We start from the raw sequence: 19,906 nt of genomic DNA, 5'->3' as shown, positions 1-19,906 counted from the left end.
TCTTTTCTGGCTATTTAGGGTCTCTGCTTTGGGGATTTCCTTAGATAACGAATGCAAGAGCTCATCAGAGTACCTCTGCATCTCTGTAACGATGATCCTGCCGCCTTCTCGACTGTTTTCCTGGTGGTGCATGCTGTGGGGGTAGTCTGCCTCCTCTCTGCACTAGAAGCTCTGAAGAAATCTCCCGTGGGTCGACGGAATCGTCCCCCTGCAACCGCAGGCACCAAAGTACTGCATCACCGGTCCCCTGGGTCTCCTCTCAGCACGACGAGCGAGGTCCCTTGAATCCAGCAACTCTGTCCAAGTGACTCCCACAGTCCAGTGACTCTTCAGTCCAAGTTTGGTGGAGGTAAGTCCTTGCCTCCCCACGCCAGACTGCATTGCTGGGAACCGCGTCTTTTGCAGCTACTCCGGCTCCTGTGCACTTTCCGAGGGAATCCTTTGTGCACAGCCAAGCCTGGGTCCACGGCACTCTAACCTGCATTGCACGACCTCCTGAGTTGTCCTCTGGCGGCGTGGGACTCCTTTGTGCAACTTCAGGTGAGCACTGTTTCACTCCTCTTTGTAGTGCCTGTTCCGGCACTTCTGCGGGTGCTGCCTGCTTCTGAGAGGGCTCCTTGTCTTGCTGGGCGCCCCATCTGTCCCCTGACGCAATTGGCGACATCCTGGTCCCTCCTGGGCCACAGCAGCATCCAAAAACCCTAACTGCTCGACTTGCAGCTAGCAAGGCTTGTTTGCTGTCTTGCTTCAGGAAAACACTTCTGCACGACTCTCCACGGCGTGGGACATCCATCCTCCAAAGGGGAAGTTTCTAGCCCTTGTCGTTCCTGCAGAATCCTCAGCTTTTACTGTCCAGTAACAGCTTCTTTGCACCCACAGCTGGCATTTCCTGGGCATCTGCCCACTCTCGGCTTGGTCGTGACTTTTGGACTTGGTCCCCTTGTTCCACAGGTACCCTGGTCCCCTTGTTCCACAGGTACCCTCGTCTGGAAATCCATCGTTGTTGCATTGCTGGTGTTGGTCTTTCCTGCAGAATTCCCCTATCACGACTTCTGTGCTCTTTGGGGAACTTTAGTGCACTTTGCACTCACTTTTCAGGGTCTTGGGGTGGGCTATTTTTCTAACCCTCACTGTTTTCTTACAGTCCCAGCGACCCTCTACAAGGTCACATAGGTTTGGGGTCCATTTGTGGTTCGCATTCCACTTTTGGAGTATATGGTTTGTGTTGCCCCTATCCGTCCCCATTGCATCCTATTGTAACTATACATTGTTTGCACTGTTTTCTAATACTATACTGCATATTTTTGGTATTGTGTACATATATCTTGTGTATATTTGCTATCCTCATACTGAGGGTACTCACTGAGATACTTTGGCATATTGTCATAAAAATAAAGTACCTTTATTTTTAGTATATCTGTGTATTGTGTTTTCTTATGATATTGTGCATATGACACTAGTGGTACTGTAGGAACTTCACTTGTCTCCTAGTTCAGCCTAAGCTGCTCTGCTAAGCTACCATTATCTATCAGCCTAAGCTGCTAGACACCCTATACACTAATAAGGGATACCTGGGCCTGGTGCAAGGTGTAAGTACCCCTTGGTACTCACTACAAGCCAGTCCAGCCTCCTACAAGGAGTACAAGCTCAAATTGTGAAATCATCTTGTCTCACAATCTTGTAGAAGGACAAATGTAGGATATTTTACAAAGTGGCCGATTTTATTTTATTTGAGTTTTATATAGCGCAAACATGACCGGGACGGGTTTCAGAGTGCAGTACAAAAAGCAGACCTGTTCAACAAGCATAGCTGCAAATAAGAATACAAATGAGAAAAGGAAAAGTAAGCATAATAAATATATCATGTAACAAAATTGCATAGTAGATTGTGAGATAAACACAGGGTAATAGTTCATTTTAGTGGATTCAGGTCTAATGAAGAAGATATTTATTCAGCAGCAACAGTTTTACTTCTTTTTTGAAGGAGATGGTTGAAGGCTTCAATCTAGTTTCAGAAGACCATGCGTTCCAAATTCTAGGGGCAACACAGGAGGAAGAGCATTTGTACGTATTTATTTTTTTCTTTCTTTCTTTCTTTCTCTTTTTTTTTTTTTTTTTTTTTTTTTTTTTTTTTTTTTTTTGAATTTCTGTGGTCTCACCAGTGGAGAATTATAGCTTCTTAGGGACCGACTTAGACCAGAAAATACAAGAGTTTATGCCAGGTAGACAGGAGTGTGATGGTGAAGAGATTTGTGCATCAAACAGGCTATCTTTAACCGATTCCTTGCTTCAAGCGAGAGCTATTTGAGTTGTGTTAGATAGGTGTGATGTGATCGTGTTTTCTTGATCCCGTGATGATTCTCACAGCTGAGTTAAGTGTAGCTCTTAAAGGAGCCAGGCTAGTTTAGGGTAATCCAGCCAGGGTCGCGCTCTGGTAATCTAAACCGGAGATGACGAGGAATTGGACTGCTAACTGGAAGTCATCCGGTTGCAGGAACTGTTTGATTTTCCTGGGAACGTTAAGTTGGTGATTGGTTCCTCTACTGGTTGCACTGATGTGCTCTTGCATGTGTAGGTATTTGTCAACTGTTACGCCTAATGATCTGGTGGAGTCAACATGTGGGGTGCAGTTGAGCGATATTAATTGGATGAACCAGTTTTCAATGGGGCAGAGTGATTGTGGCAATGGTTAATTTGTAAATCAAAACATGCCAGTGTCCAAAGTTCTTTCCTGAAACATGCATCTACTGCAATTAAGCTTGTGAGCAAAGAATACTGAGGCAGCGTAATCCTAAAGCAGTCTTGGGCCTCTTTAATACCTTTACAGCCACTCCCTGCCCCTTTAGCTTACTCTTGCAGCTTTCTGATTCCTTCCCTTTGTCGCTATTTCATCGCTTTTCCATCCTTCTCTTCCTCTGCATTTCCCATTTGTGTCTTTTTGCTCACCATAAATGCCTGATGCAAAACAAAATGTGCCACCCTCCCCAAAATCAGTGCTCAGAGTTCTGAAGATCAGGCATGACCGGGCCCAGGTACTCCTGGTGGCTCTGGACTGGGCACGAAGAATCTGATATCCCGAGCTATTGAGCATGGCCATCAATCCTCCAATCAGACTGCCCCTTTGGGAGGATCTTCTGTCGCAGCAGCAGGGGACGGTTATTCACCCGAACCTGTCCAGTCTCCACCCGAACCTGTCCAGTCTCCACCCGAACCTGTCCAGTCTCCACCCGAACCTGTCCAGTCTCCACCCGAACCTGTCCAGTCTCTGCGGCAGTTGACAGCTTTTGACCTTCCGTCCAAAGTCTGTGATGTTATTTTGGCAGCCAGGCGTCCCTCAATCAAAACGGTATACGCCTGTCGTTGGAACAAATTTGTGGCATGGTGTAGCAACAAATCAGTTGATCCCCTTTCTGCACCTTTCTCGGAGGTTCTCCTCTTTATTCTTTCTCTTGCCCAGCAGGGCTCTTCTCTGGGCCCCATCAAGGGTTATTTGTCTGTCATCTCTGCTTTAAGACTGCCAGACCAACCTTTTGTTCAAATCTCCCATTATTGAGAGGTTTCTTAAAGGACTCACCCGTATGTTTCCTCCTACCCAGTTCATAATGTGTCAGTGGGATTTGAACTTTGTACTCACATACCTCATGTGTGCTCCTTCTGAGCCACTCCACAACTGTCTTGACTGTTGAAACTACCTTCTTTTTTGCCATCACCTCTGTTCACATAGTGAGTGAACTCCAGGCTCTCTCTTCAAAGCCACCATTTCTAGCTGTCCATCATGTCAAGGTGGCTCTTCGTACCAGGGCTTCCTTCCTTCCCAAAGTGGTTACACCTTTCCATGTAGGCCAATCAACCACCTTGCCTACTTTTTACACCCTCCACATCCCTCACATGAGGAGGAGATACTCCACCACCTGGGTCCGAAAAGAGTTAGTGTTCTACCAAAGATTTCCAGGTGGATGATCAACTCTTTGTGGGTTATGTGAGTGCAAAGAAAGAAGGACGGTGCAGAAGAGGACCATCTCACGATGGGTAGTCCTCTGCATGAAAATGTGCTATGCCTTGGCAAAAAAAGCAACCCCCTAGGGGTTTGCGTGCTCATTCTACCAGAGCAACTGCTGCTTCCACAGCGTCAGCACACGGAGTTCCAGTCCTGGATATCTGCCAGGAGGTGACATGGGCATCCCTGCACACGTTCACCAAACATTTGTTGTATTTTAGCATTAGAATTGTGGGGTTGCCTAGGGGGGTGTATTCTGGAATGTGGTATGCGAGGACTGTAGAATGTGGGAAGGTTGTTCTTTGGTGGGAAGCTTCGAGGCTGGATGCTCTGCGCTGTCCACAATAAAGCTACTGTTATTTTCTTCCGTCTACGTCTGAATTTTACAAATTTGGCAATGAGATTTTGAGGAGGCACACTTATGGCACGTATTCTTCAGCAGTGCAGGGGTGGTGCTGCTTTCTCTGCTCTCACGGCGTAGGACTCTGCGTGAACTTGATCATCTGCATCGTGGCTTGCCTGAGGTGCTGGTACTGTTATGTTTGACTGCGCTGTGTGGTTTTGGCAGCCTTGCGACATCTACGTGTCGTTGTGTAACGTAAGACACACTTAGACATCGTGTCTCTCGCGTGCGCTTGGTGGTTGCTTGGCAACACTCACCGCGTGCGAGGTTGTTGACAACATTCATTGCGTGCGCAGCTATCATGTTCCTTGTAGCCTAGCGACAGGGCTACCAAGGACGCGTTTCCATGGAGCTGTTTACTGTGCTGCACGCAAGGTTTGACATGACTATTGATTTCCTTGTAACCTGGCAACAAGGACGCGTTACTAAGTTGCTGCCACATTTTTTTAGTACCGCGTATCCAGTTTAACGCGATCTCCGCGTTACTTCAAGAATTGTACTATACCCTGCACCCTTATGTTACTATATATGGAGCAGCTGCTGTATGAAATGTATTCACTTCCCAGAAATTGACTTTTTTTTTTTTTCTTTTTTTTTTGGTACCACGAGATCGACTACTGTCCGACAGTGCTTGTGGTTCACAATAACAATATTATTATTTTTTTTTTATTATTTTTTTTTTTTTTTCTTTTTGAGCTGTGACATCAATTCTATTAGTTATTGATTCTAGGATCTGGAAGAGGGAACATGCAATTTGAACTTCCTGCCAAGTTTTTACAAAATAAAGGGGATCCCCCCCATGCCATGGGCTAGGTGGAAAGAAGAGTTCTTGACATACTTAAAAGCCATTGATGAGGATGGAATGTCACAGGAGATGAAAAAGAATATAACGCTACATTGCCTGGGTCTGAAGGCCAAAAGGTTTTTAGGACCTTACCGCAAGGATCCATTCAGGATGAGGATTTTGATGTGTTTAAGGATTAAACTATCCTAGAGTAAACTAGAGAACAGATTTAAACCCACAACGACCATTGCTTTGAATAGGTTCATATTCTATACTAGGACCTAGCAATTAGCGGAAACTTTTGATGAGTTTCTCACAGCATTGAGGGGCTTATCTATGCATTGCAATTTTAGACCTATCACGGATGAGAAGATAAGGGATAGAATTTTTCAAAGAAGTGTTTGCAAGGGAAGGTTTTCCAGAGACTGTGGTGTCTGATAACGGGGTGCAACTGTTATCTAAAGAAATGCAAAGTTTCTTTAAGTATAGCAATATCAAGCATTTTACAACCTCGTTGCATGAACCGCAAGGAAATGGCCTGGTCGAGAGGTTCAATCGTGTTTTGAAGGATAGTATTGGTTGGGCAAAGTGTTTTGGTGGTCTTTGGAAGGAAAAGTTAGGAAAAAAGTTGTAGTTTTATTGTATTACTCCGCAGAGTACCACTGAAGTGAGTCTTTTCAGGTTGTTGAGGGGAAGAAATCCCGTATCCAAACTCAGTCCCTGGTGGTTTAAGAAGAAGCAAAGTAAAGAATTGGAGAATGTGAATAAAGATGAGGTCAAGGACTGTGGAAATGAAGAAGTATAAAAGTGTATGAAGAGAAATGGAAAGTGAAGGAGCCGTCTTTTGTTGTGGGCGATTGGGTCAGAATAAAGAAACCTGGGCTGGTGAGGGAAAGGTATGTCAAAGTTTGGTAAGGCCATGAGGGTGGTGAAGGTGTTTAAAAAGTCTGCTGTAGCTTAAGATGGCAGAGTGTAGGGTGATCGGCTAAGTGCGAGCCTGGGTAGGTTTGTACTCGTATTGAAGATTTTGATGAGGACTGTTTGGATTCTGGGTTTGTGATGAGTGAGAGGAAGGAAGTGCCTAGAGAGGAAGATGTGATTGTTAGTGTTGAAGATGAAGTGAGATGTTCAAGTGATGATAATCTTGGAGATGAGGTTGGGGATGGGGGTGCAGTGAGTATGAGAGAAGACTCCCTAGCTTTCTGGGTCAAATCTGAGGCCCAGACGAGGTATCTTCCCCCAAAGTTGAGGGGATTTGTGTAGTTGGGAAGTTTGTTTTACTGTGAATGCTATGTGGTTATATGAACAAGAACTATAAATATTGTATATATTATTTTGTTTAAGGGGAAAAATATGTTGTATTTTAGCATTAGACTTGTGGGGTTGCCTAGTGGATATATTCTGGAACATGGAATGCAAAGACTGTAGAATATGGGAAGGTTATTAATTGGTGGGAAGCTTCGAAGCTGGATGCTCTGCTCTGTCCACAATAAAGCTACTGTTATTTTCTTCTGTCTACGTCTGAATTTTACAACATTACTGCCTGGACTGTCAGGTCCGAAGAGACGGCTACTTTGGCTGTTCGGTCCTGCAGGACTTTTTGGTTTGATCTTAGTTTGTAGCCCACCACCGGGGATGGTATTGCTCAGGTATCTATTTTAAGGTAAGGAATCTGGAACTAGAAGTCTCTATCAGATGTACGAGTTACTTACCTTCGTTATTGATATATCTGGTAGAGACATATTCTAGTTGCAGATTCCTTACTGACCCGCCCATCCTCCCCGCTCTGCTACCTGATTTCTAGGGACAGGAACTTCCCTTTAAGTGCCCTAGTTTTGGCACACCATTCTCAGTGTTCTTCATGGCTCCGCACTACTGGCGTGGAAAGTCGTGAAAAGAAACTGACGTCAGCGCACTGGGGTGGCGCCTATATACGACCACAACGTCATCACGGCGACCATGACGCCAACGACTCCTGCAGAGTTTACTGTCGCCACCTGACGGCGCGCAGTGGTACTGCTCGAAGAAAATTCTCTGGATCCAGTCTGATGCCTGGGGGAAATTCTAAGGTAAGGAATCTGCAACTAGAATGTCTTCACAGATATATGGTTATCGAAGGTAAGTAACTTATATATTTATGTATTTGCAAAACAATGTACCATTCATGATCCATCTAAGATAGTCTGGTGAATGATTTTCTGCATTAACTTTGAGATAGAGGCTGCAATTTATGAGGCAAAAAGCCTCAGGTCCTATCGGCCTTTTAGGTCCATATAGGGCATAGCGTATAATCGGTTTCATTACAATTTTAAGAAAATATAAACTTGCTGCATCAAAGTTGGAGTTTGGCAATTGTGAAATATGTTACCTTTTTTGTTGCTTCTCTGTTCAATATATATTGTTCCCTATGAACTAGTGCAGAAAGAAAAGCAATACTATGATGATCAATTCATATTAATATGATGAATTTTTGATTTTTGTTTACAATTACAATATTGAGTACTATAGTGTATTTTTTCTTTAACTTTATACTTTGCCAAATAAACACAAAATTAAATAAAGCTGATTTGGGGGAGGGATAATATGAGGGATTTTCAGGTGCAGTGTGACATAGAGGGTGATTGGAAATAGCTGCATCAGCTGCTGAAACTGCAGTGGACAAGACTAAGTCAAATCTAGAGCTGGCTGCAACCCTTATTCCTTGTGAGGCCTAGTATAGTAGCAAAGTGATCAGGAATGTGGTTGCTACCATTTGTAAATTGTATCCACACATCCTCTGAAGATAACCTCTGTTTGAATTTGCAGAACTTTGGTTTGGACTATGATAGTTTTCAGCACATGGTGGGAGATTGCCCCCCGGACTTTCTGCAGCTTACCTTTAACTGTTGTAATGTAAGTATGTGTTTGTTAATCAAAATAAGTATTTGTTTTATTTATGTGTTCCATTTTAGGTACCTGTTATAATAGGAACCTAGATTTAAGGAGCAACAGAACCTTTACAGATAATATTTGTTGTTGCAGCGGGGGCACATTAAATATTGGGCCTTGTAAATAGAATAGTATTATATGTTTCCGGGCTCTAATTGTGATAGGAAGCAGATTCAAAATATGTCATTGAAGAAGACCATATCCACAATGTACATTTTACATTAAATTTACATTCCAATACTTAACCTTTTAGCTACAGATTCCTCATATTGGGAGCCTCCCCGGGCGCCAGGCTAGATCCGTGAACTCTAGCAATAGCATGTTTGTGGTGCTGCGTGGCACCATTCACCTCCGTTGTGTTTCCAGTACACCTCTGGAAATGACAAAACTCAGCTGCATAAAGGCACCACCCCGTGGACTGACATGGATTACTCTTTTTCCACACCTGAAGACAAGGAGCTGGAGCTCTGCTACTACTAGTTCTGTTTGATCACCATATTCTTAATGTCTTATTTTTGGGAAAAGTGTAGGGATGTCGACCACAAAGACAGTAGGTTTCAAACTTTGCTGCTCATTTTGGAAGCCAATGTCGGTAGCAGACCAACATGACTTGTGCTTAGTGTGCCTCAGGACTAAGCAAGATGGCAAGTCACAGTATGAATGTATTTTGTGTTTCTATAGTGGATACTTATCACATCAACACACCTGCTAAGGGGTGAGAGGAAAATCTCTTGTCCTACCTCCCATAATATCAACCACTTTTACAAAAGGGACAAGAAAAATAGTAGAAAAACCCAACCCTACTTAAATGGGCTGCTACTAGATCATGAACACAGCATAGTTGTTTGAAAATTGCCCTCACCCACTATTTGTGGCATGCTTCATCATTGGACATCTAACACATTCCTACGTGTACCCACGTCAGAATGGAGCAGTAGGGGTGGGGAACACAAAACAATACACAACAAACCAAAAACAAACTGGGATCTAAACACACAGATATACAATAAAACTCACGGGTGTCCACTCCTCTTGTTTATTATGGGACCTCATGGTTAGGGTTAAAAATAGATATCTGGTTGTGATATTTAGGGCACAATTACCCATTCACCCCAGCCTTTGTTCTCCATTCAATATGTTTCGGCCGTTTCCATTGCCCATAAGGGTCAGTCGGCCTTCATCAGGATCTTTCGATCCCCGTTCCTTTTTTTTCCCCTACATGTCATTAATCAGGACTTCTATCAGTATGCATATCCGGGCACACTCGACCCTTGTTCATATACACACTCTGGATTATCTACAACGAAAAGGGTAGAGAAACAAACATGACACACATACAGCCAATTTTCATGGATGAGGATTCCTCAGATCCATTTCCTCTTTAGCCCATCAGTCATACATATTTTAAGGCTGATGCGTACATTGGCTCCCCCGTGACTGTGTTGTCTCCTTCACATGTTAAAAAATATATTGTTGTGAGACATCCCATCACCTGGCAGTGATTCCACCCAAGCCGTAAATCTCATCATATCTCACACTTACTGAGATTTCATTAAGTGGCTCTCAAACTGGAGCCCAGTGGAGCACCTCCCTGTAGTCAAACACTAGGTAAAACAAATAGTATGTTCTGATACTGAGCTCAGTGTAGCAGAGTATACTAAAATAGCGTTCCTTTACAGTCTGTAATCACATGTTCTCACCCCTTTTATCAGGAGGTTCTATAGTCATCGCACGGTCAAATGCTATTTTGATGGGGCAGGGCAAGTGCAGCAGAGAAGAAGGGCATGGGAGGGCATATTATCCCCAATTGACTAGTTGGGAGAGGGGATATCCCCGTTGACCAGTTGGTCAGCTGATGCATCTTAAGCTATGTCTTGCCACCCTTGGAGGAAATGTGTTATCCTGCCTCCTACTTTTTGGGTGTTTCTCAAAAAGGACATACTAAAGTGGTTTTGCAGTTGTGTTGCCAAAGGGGTGGGGTGCTGAGCTGCACGTTATCCTTTATGCCCTGAATGTTGTCTCTAGTGCATCAGCAACTAAATGGCAGAGCAGACTGTTGTGTCAATGGCAGCGTCTCGGCATTGAGAGTATTGAAAACCCTAGGCTTGGCAGGAAAGGAGTGAAACTACTGCAGAAATTGTCTAATGTGGGCACATGATCCCATCCAATTTGCCGTGGCACAACTCTCCTTAAAGAGGTCCAGGGTTGAGTGTGCTTTTTCACCAAAAACGTGAAAGCCATTAAATGGCATTAGCATCAAAGACACCTGGACTTCCCCAAAAATGCCCGTGGACCTCATCCTGGTGTGATGCTGCAGCACCACATTTATGCCCATTGGTGATCCAAGCAGCCAGTTGTGTTGAGGCCTGACCAGACCACAAATTTGCCACATCCCACCCTTCCTGTATGATTTTTGATAACGAACCACCAGCAGGATTTGACCAACTGCATCCCATAAAGCATGGCTTTAGCAGCCTAGAAGGCAACTAGCATTAACTGAGCACAAAGCAAGACCTGCTGAAGAAAACATGCACTTGCCGAATGTTTCCATGTTCCTAAACTCACTGTCAGTAGGAGTTGTGGGTAAGGCGTTCACTCTACCGTTGGAAGCTAGGGACCACCAAGCTCTCCAATGTTAGGACACTGTGTCAAAAAATCATGATTGCCCAGTGCTGGTCCATGGCGACGTGCGCCTGTCTATTAACTTGGCGGCCAGAACATGGCTTTGCCCAAGTGCCTCAGAGGGTATCTGTTAAGGCCTCATTAAATGGTAGTAGAGGTTTAGCAGGTGCCTGGCCAGGCTGAAAAAGCTTGGTTAAGATATTGGTTTTGACCTCCAATGTGGATAGCTGAAGGTCCAAAGACCTCTTCAGCCTTCCTTATTGCCATTGCAAAAGCAGCATTCTCCTCAGTGGCAGGGTCATCGGGAAAGACGAGCATAGTGCCTGGGGATGTGTTCAAACCTATAGCATCCTGCAGATCAGCATACCACGTGTTCTCCTCCTATACAGGGGCAAATTCATCCCCTTTATCATAGTCATTATCATATGAAACTAACCCAAAAAGTTAATGGTGGCGTATGAGCTCTACCTAATAGTAAGGGCAAGTTATTGGAGTCTGACAGAATGGTTATAGGCTGTGACCCATAGGATTGGCACCAAAGCCAGTGCGTAACCCAATGCAGGTTCCAGAGGTGTAGAATAAAGAGGGCAAACCTGCAGATGGGACCCCGAATAGAGGCCTATGTGCATCATTGGGGCTCAAAGGTATGCCAAATGGAGCTGGAAGCATGCCACATATATGCAGCTTGTCCTCCCTAAAGGCTTCTATTTGATGCAACGTCACCGACAGACCCAGAAACTCTTGTTGCATCTGGAATAAACTGAGAATCTTTTTAGAAGTGATACCAGGCGGCATGCTGATGCTTTGCTTCCTCTTTGGAGTTCAAGAGTGGCAGAAAGGAGACGATTTTGTGCTTGGATTTCTTATGCTTCTTCTTAGACTTACCCAAAGACTGACCGCAAAAAGAACCTGCCGCAAGAATGACTTCAGGAATGGGAGCTTGCGTTCGACATGGATCTTCCAATACTTGATGACATGGTTTCCCCTCGCAATCCATATGGCATTTAGATTCACCTGTGCATAGTCATTGCAGGCCCTGGAGTTGTGGTCTTAACTCAGGAACCACAGTGATACCCTGCTTCATTGAACATTGTGGAGGAGATTTACTGGTGGTGCTGTACCTTTGTCGTTAGATCTTTAGTAGGGTATGATTCACAGATATACCTTGTGAGGGTCAAGGGGGTGGTGTCAGACATTTGTTTGTAACAGTCTCTACAAGGTTTAAACCCAGTTGTTTTGGGAGTCGACGTATTGTCCCTTGCACACTGGAAGAGAACATTTTTGGAGAATAGGTACTCATCAAAGACCAGATTATTGTTATATGTCAGCATCTGAAAGCATTGAGAAAAAAAAGGAGCTGTTGACCGGGCTCTTGGGTGTCGCCCATATTTAGCCCCACTCAACATTTCCAGAGTGGAATGACATCGGCACGGAGCCTCACGACACAACCTACCAGAACTCAAAAGTACATCTTTAGAGTTTCTGGTTCCAGTCTGACAGCTGGGGGAAATATTCACAAGTTGAGAGATCTGCAGTTAGATGCATGCATCAGAATGGTTATGGTAATCTGGTCAGTACAGCGCACTGTTGATGAAAGGGGTCCTGGTGCATACCAGACTAAAACCTATCACCACAATCACAAAAGAGGACTTAAATATTGCAGCTGCATTTACCGAGTTTTTAATTTTTCTCTAAAATCCTGAGAGGTGGTTTCAGAACAAATGGAAAGAGCAAACTTATTCCTGTCTCTGTATTTCAAGTAGGCAGAGGAACATCACCCTCTATTATACTTTGCTGATTTTAGAAATTTGCAAAAGATAGACCTAGTAAAAGTGTAAAACTAGATGAACAGTAGGGCTGGAATAGCCAATGTATAAATGTAGGGCCAAGATTGCAGAGAGCCTTTAAACAAAGACAGACTCTTGAAAGGAACTCTTTTCAACGAGAGCCAGTGTAAATTGTAAAGGTGAGTGAAGTGCAGCGAGGGAGATAAAAATGGAAACGGGCTGTGCAATTGTTTGTAATTTGAAGCTGCTGAATGTCATATGCAGATAAAGTTCATTACAATAATCCAGTTGTGTGCCAATCATAGCTTGTTGGTAGGAAAATCAACAAATTGAGAAAGATTATGTAGAGCCTTTTTTTGTTTAAAAAAACAAACAAACAAGAAGCCGTAAGTTTGTAGATTTGTGTCTGAAAATGGAGATTGAAATCAAGAACAATTCCACCATTTTTCACAGTCTTAACTGGCCGATCTAGGGCCTTCAGCCACCATTCTGATGGAGAGCTGCACAGGATCATTGCTTTTGTTTCATTGTAGTCTATTTCCAAAAGCTACAAGACATTTAGTCAGTCACCAACTCAGTTCTACATGAAGGTCAAATACTGCCACTTATCCCTCACTTTGCAACCTTAAGATGGCTCGGGTATCATCAGCAAAGCACATTTATGAAAGATTGTATATTTTCACTAGTGCAGCTAAGGCACAATAAAGTTGATATAGAATAGGACTAAACAATGAGCCCTGTGGGACTCCACATTGCAGTTAGCGAGAAAGCCGCATAAAACCGACCTGCTATAGTTAGTAAATGAGGATTGAAACGAAGATAAGACCTGCTTAGCAATTCCTATCTGTGAGCCAGTTTAGTAAACTTTTGTGACAAATGGTTTCAAGTCTGCAGCGATATCTAAAAGGATCAAGGTAACAGAGCCACCTTGATCCAAGATCATGTGGATTTAATTTAGAGGTGGAAGCAACAGTGGTGGCTGCCACTCAGTGCAGGTAGCAGGGGGGGAAACATCCGGAACCACGACTCCGGAACAACAATTACATTGTTAACGCAAGCGGAACCACAGTTGCGTTAATGACGACCCCCTTTTTCTCTGCCTTAACCACACACATGCTGAACAAAGCACATGCATGGTTTAGGCAGAGAAAAAGGGAGAGTGCATCGATAGAGGGCGCGGTCAGGTAAGTGGGGTTGGGGGTATTTTTTAGGGGTTAGGTTTTTTTTATTTTTTCAGGGGTGGGATTGGGGGTCGGAGTAGTTCTGATTTTAGGGCAGGTGGGGGGTTGTTTTTAGGGCAGGTAGAGGGTAATGCTGTACTTTTGTTTTCTGGGGTGGGGGTGGGTAGTGGTTTTAGGGCGGGTGGGCGGCTCGGGTAGTTGGGTTTTTAGGGTTTGGGGTGGCATGCTACAACCATGCGTGCCGTTCCACGCATGTCTTTACTAGGCATGCCTTTACAATGAAAAATCGCTGTAAAGGCATGCATGGTAAAGGCATTTGTGGTAACAACGCAGTTGTTCTGACCATGTTGTTCAGGCATGCATGGTTGGGGCATGCGTTGTTCCATCATACAACCATGGCAGGGGAATTGGGGGGGGGGGGGGGTTGAGAAGGAGTGAGGAAAGAATGGAAAAAACTAAAAAAAAAACTGCTTACCTTTGACGAAGAAGATGCGTTTCTTCTCCCCTCCGTCCTCTTCCCGGCTGCACACAGGCTCCCAGCCAATCACGACGCTGCTGTCACCAGCATGACAGCAGCGTCGTGATTGGTTTGAGTGGCCTGCTTTGTCGCTCAGACTTGGAGTGGGAGCCAGGGCATGTTCTCCACTCGGATGCACACAGCCGGGTAGAGAACATGCAAAGTGCGCATGTCTGTTTGGCCGGCACAACACGGCCGCCCAGACAGACATGCGCACTTTGTTGTGCACATAGCCCTCCTTCGGCCCCCTCCCTCCAGCCCAGCCCCGCCCCTTTTGCAAGGAAAAATAAAATCGTAACGTAGTGTTATCATTTTATTTTTTCTTTCCCGACAATCCAGTGGGGCGATGATCCTCTGCCTTAGTGGAGGAGCTGCCCCTGGCAAGCAGTGCCTCTTCAGTACCATGCTGGGAGCAAACCCAACTTGTGCATCATCTAATAGTGAGTTTGACAACTTGTTTAGTCTGGTGAATGTTAACAAATCTTTCAGCTCTCTCCACAAAAATGTAATAAAGAGGACGATGACTATTCAGTGCACTAAGGTACACTGTGGCTTTATATAACAAAGGGATATTGCATGCACTGCTCCTGATTGAAGTGAAGTATTAACCACTCATGCCAAGGTTAAAAAAAAAAGTTGGAGATTGGGAGAGCCTGACTTGGTTTGCAACAACGTTTTAGCGACAGTCAGGAGTTGTCAGTTCAAAGTTTTCAAATTGTCATCCTAAAGGATGTGAGATAAATGAAGAGAGATCAAGTAAGTTATCGATGGAGGATGACTTGGCGGCTTGGGTGCTGATGCTGATTGAGTTGCGTGCACTGACAGATGTGAGTGTGAATAACATGAAGCAGAAACAGGAAATGATTGATAGCTTGAACTGGCTAATGCCTCACAAAATACAGTGAATGAGGATGTATTTCCTTATATAGCCATCGGTCAGAGAATTCTTTCAAAATGTTAAAGGCTTCTCCTGAAGTACCATTTATTTGCAGGCTGGTGTAATAAAATTCAGAGCGGACTTGACTAAATTGAGGTTTATCAGCTTTGACTGTCTTTGTATTTGAGTTTGTCAATTTGACTATAGTTTTTTTTTGGCCAAGCTTTCTCCATGACTTTGCACAACTATTAACTGCCTCACCCCACACCTTTGGTACAACTTAAAGATTTGACTGCATGTAATGACTGTTCTAGCTCAGCCATTGAATCTGCAGCTCCATCCAAAACCTTACCCAAACAAGAAAAATTAACTCCGTGCCTTTATTTTCAGGCACCCTAAGGCAGGCCAAGCACACCTGTAAAATGTTCGGAAGAAGATGGCAGATTACGCAGAAGAAAGAAAACTTGCTCGATAAAGCAGATCTAAAAATAATTACCATAAGCTTATTAGAACAACCCATTCAGAACTAGATCAAAGGCAAATCAACATGGCCAAAAATACCCGTAAGAAAACTTCGTAAATTCTTCATTCCCCAGGGGTCTGACAAATTCCTATCAACCCCATCAACAGCCCTATGTGACAACCCCTCCAGTATTTTTCAAAAGATTAAATTATTAGCATTCAGAAAGGTTTTGCTCATGTTTCTCCCATTCCCTGTTTATTTTCCAGCTTGTGTTAGTTGCTGACACATCGCTCACTGAATTCAAATAACTGTATTGCAGTCAAAACAAACCCCAGTTTTTTGTATATCGGGCTCACCCACTGATCCTTGTCCTCCCCACATCCTTAAATTGGTCATTAAACTAATCAACCCTATGTTTAATAAACTTCTTAATATCTCTTCGCTCACTGCTACATTAGCCCAGAACTGGAAACAGGCTCAGGGGCAACCACTTATAATGCAACCATCAGCTGATTCAGTGGTCCTGTACAATTTTAGACCCACTTCCCAAATACCTTTGGATTAAAAAAAAATCTGGAAAACATGGTCAGCGGGCAAGTATCTGGAATGTCATCCTCTAATACGTCCTATTCAGTCTGGTTTCATACCTTAACACAGTCTTAAGCTGCCCTACTTACTGTCAAGAGCGCATGTAACCCATTCATTGAATTGAGAATTGTCCTCCGTCAAGCCTGATGAAACACAAGTCTTGTTAACAAGGGCTGCATTGATCATCATTACATTAGCTAATGGCTCCAAGTGTTAAGAAATATCAAACACAACATTTCTACTTTATGGTGTTTGTGAGCCGCAAAACAGAAAATTATACTTTGCGCTGGAAGATGGGCGTGCTATTGGGAGAACCTGGACGGTCCCATCTTTGTATTGTAGTTCATGAGCCCCTTTCTTTACCAGTTATTGGTGCATGCAGCGGAGTCCTGCAGAGCTGACCTCATGATGGCTCTCACACAAGCCTCTGGAATGGACTTAGACACTGCTGACTAAATAGCTAGTCCCAGACTAGTCCATCATACACTTGGGTCCAGCTTCAGTTAGCACCTGAGTATTCCAATTCTTTTTTTGAGCCATTAGTCAGAGATAGCTCGTGGTCTATTTCTTGTATGTAGTTATCATTAAAGTGATAGAGCTGTGTGATTTGAGATGCATTTTAATAAGAGTGAATCAGCATTTTATCTGCTGTGTTTTTCTGCAGATAGCGAAGATTCAGATACCAATAGCTGCATCACATGTTTGTGCAGGTCTTACTTTCACTCCATTAAAGCTTGTTTTTTTCCTGGGCTCCTTTCTTTTTGGCAAACTCCAGTGCTCGTAGGTTTCCTGTCTGTCCTCTCTCATTGCAGAATCCTTGCTGGGAGAGATTACTGTGCACTTTGAGTGTCAGAAAATAACACCGTTATCTTCTTCTAGATGGACCCTCAACTCCGGCCTTCATTTGCAGAAATTGTTGAAACACTGGAGCACATTTTAAATCGTTTGAAAAATGAAGATTCTGAGAGAGAGAAGAGACTTGCAGACACCAATGACAGGAAAATGTTTGCTGTGCCAAAAGGTGAGTGTCTAGAATCAAGGGTTTTTTAGTGCATTCCTGGTGCTGTGCAGTAGCTGTACCCCAGTAGTCCACCGGTCCATGGCTTTCGGCCTCAGTCAGTATCTGCACAGTCACCTGAGCTCCTTCACCTGACCCATAATGTTTCTTTCTAGGGATCCCTGAAGGTCTTCTGTCATCCCCTAGGGTTTCGCGGGCATTATTTAGCCTACTGGTGCAAGGGTCACCAGCAATCCGCTAGATGCAGTGTGGCTGATCTGGTGGCACTGCTGCGTTAGTTTAAAAAAAAAAAAAGAAATCTCAGTCCCATTTCAAAATCATGAGTAGGGCTCCTGGAAGGAAGTATTTTCTTTCAGAGTGAGGTGTGTTTCATAAGTCACATGGATGAGCTGTTGTATGCTGAATGTGAGGTACACTGACAGGCAGGGTAACAGTCCAAGTGATGAACAGTGTTGTGTGTTGCAGGTCAGGGCAGTGTGTGGTTTCAAGTACTTGAGTAGGTGATTTGATGGAGTTCTTTAGGTGACGGGTGAGTAGATTCCTCTTACTGGTGTGCATTAGATGCTAAAGATCAGAAGTTAAGTGGTCTTGCAGACCACCATGAAAGCCCAGTTGCAAGAATACATTGGGTGGTGCGAGTCAGGGTGGAGATGAACAGGCATAGATGCAACAGTCCTGGCCCTGGAATAAGTCAGTTGCTGCCAGTCCGAATTGAGCTGAATTAACAGAGAAATTAATACGTTGGTGTTGCAAGTAGGTTTGAAGTACCGTCCAGGGCAGTGAGAGGTTGTTCATACTGGGACTGGTCAGTGATTTATGTCAGAACTGAAGTGTGATGGCAGTAGTGTGCGCCCTAGTACTGGAGGCCAGAGCTAAGATGACAGTGGTGCGCTGCTGACATGGTTGGACTGGTCTGCATGACAGTCATAAAGAAACTGATGGGCTAGTTTGAGAGTCACAGTGTGGGCTGTTTTTTTGACTGCTTGTGGGTGGCTTTACATGGTCTGGTGGGCCGGTTTATACTGTTAATTTCCGTGATATTAAAACAAACATTGCCTGCAGCAAGCTCAAATCCATGCAGTCTTCTATACCTTGCAAAATACCTATACAGTGTGTCTTTACAAGTTCAGCACTGCCCCCGTTTGCAAACATGGGCAACTTTGCTTGGAGCTAGGGCAGGGGAGTCAGGAAATTCCAAGGACTTTAAAGAACCTTTTCAGAAACCTTTCCCACCTTGTAGGAGAAGGGCACGAGGGTAAGGTTAAAAAAAAAAAAAAACCAGGGCTCTCAAACCTACACTTTATTTTTCTACTGGACCTGCGGAAAGACGGAGGAGTGCTATACTCTGCCAGACTGTACCTGGAAGGACTCTTCGCTGCCCTGAGTCTGCCTTGAACCCTCAGAGGCCAGGCCTGCTGTGAGCTGTACTTCTGCACCTGCAGCCAGGACTGCTAGAAGTGGCTTCAAAGGCAAGTTTGCTGGCCTCCTATTCAGAGCCACAGGGACAAAAGTCTCCAACCACCTTGAACCCACACATGGACACGTCATGAGTGAGTCCTTAACCCCAAAGGTCTTCATCCACTCCTGGACCTGTGGTGGTGGTGGTGCTAAAGGTGACCAAATGCCTGCAGTTGATGCTTTTATCTCTTTAGCGCTATTTTGAACCTCAAGCATTAAAAATTCATAACTCTAATTTTACTGATTAGATTTTTGTTGTTCTGGTGTCAAATAGTTTAGCAAACTTTACTCTATTGTTCTAAATTAGTTTGGGATTTTATGACCGTAGTAAAACTGGTTTGGCAACTGGTTTCCCCTGTCTTTTCCCACCACCAGCTTGTTTAAAAGAACAGTGGAGCATCCCCTCTGCCATTTACCCATCGAAGGTGGCTTCTCCTTTGAAGCTTGCCTTTTAGTCCAACACCCCTTGTGGGTTCCTGCAAGGGGGAGGGAACACCTCTCTCTGCAGCAGATCTTCATTGTTCCTAAACTTGGGAGTCGTTCACACTCCTTCCCAGGAGGGCAGAAGGCTGTCTGGTGGCCAGCAACTGTGAGTGGCCACCGGATTAACTTGGCAACAGAGTGGCAACTTTCTAAAAGCTGCTTTTTCTTAAAAGTGACATTACATTCGAAAGTGGCATTTAGTTGGGTTTAATGTCACAATTTGATACCTTGAAGTACCAACTTCAGTATTCCCATTCAGATGTTAGCCTGTAACTCTGTACTTGCTAGTGGGGCTACTAGCGTTTACACAGAAAATGCAACAATTTGGGGCTTTTACTGTTGAAACATAAGCTCTGTACACCTCTGCAGACCCCGAGACCTGGACCCCAGGTGCATCGACAACAACTGCTGCTGCACAGCTCCCTGCACCAACAGAGGACCATTCTCCTGCCAGCACTGCCACTTCACCTGCAACACAGAAGCAGCCAATAACATGGGAGACACCACAGACACAATTGTGACCACCACTCCGACTGAGGCACATAGCACAACTCCAGTGCATTCTTCTCAGTGTGCGATCACTTGCCAAACATGCCACGGAGACCTGGTTCAAGATCTCATCCTGAATGTCATCTTCCTCACAGAGACCTGGTTGAACTCAGTCTCCATGCCAGACATCGCCTTTGCCATACCGGAAGGCTGCAAGATAACACACCAGGACCAAATCAGCAAACACAAAGGTGGAATTGCCATCATCTGCAAGGACACCATCCACTGCACCACCTCCTCAGATGACCCAA

General features: G+C 44.4%; 1 protein-coding gene across 1 annotated transcript in view; it reads left to right on the top strand.

Annotated features, from left to right (window-relative positions):
* TESK2 (testis associated actin remodelling kinase 2) overlaps positions 1 to 19,906 on the top strand; it is a 456,655-nt gene that overhangs the window by 416,837 nt on the left and 19,912 nt on the right. Inside the window, exons 10-11 of the mRNA XM_069232834.1 lie at positions 7,990 to 8,076; positions 17,027 to 17,168. Coding sequence (XP_069088935.1) covers positions 7,990 to 8,076; positions 17,027 to 17,168 — 229 coding nt within the window. The remainder of the gene's footprint in view (positions 1 to 7,989; positions 8,077 to 17,026; positions 17,169 to 19,906) is intronic.

Source organism: Pleurodeles waltl, chromosome 4_2, assembly GCF_031143425.1.
Source record: "Pleurodeles waltl isolate 20211129_DDA chromosome 4_2, aPleWal1.hap1.20221129, whole genome shotgun sequence".
NCBI classification, from domain to species: domain Eukaryota; kingdom Metazoa; phylum Chordata; class Amphibia; order Caudata; family Salamandridae; genus Pleurodeles; species Pleurodeles waltl.
The sequence above is the reverse complement of the archived record's forward strand: the minus strand, read 5'-3'. Positions and strand labels throughout refer to the sequence as shown.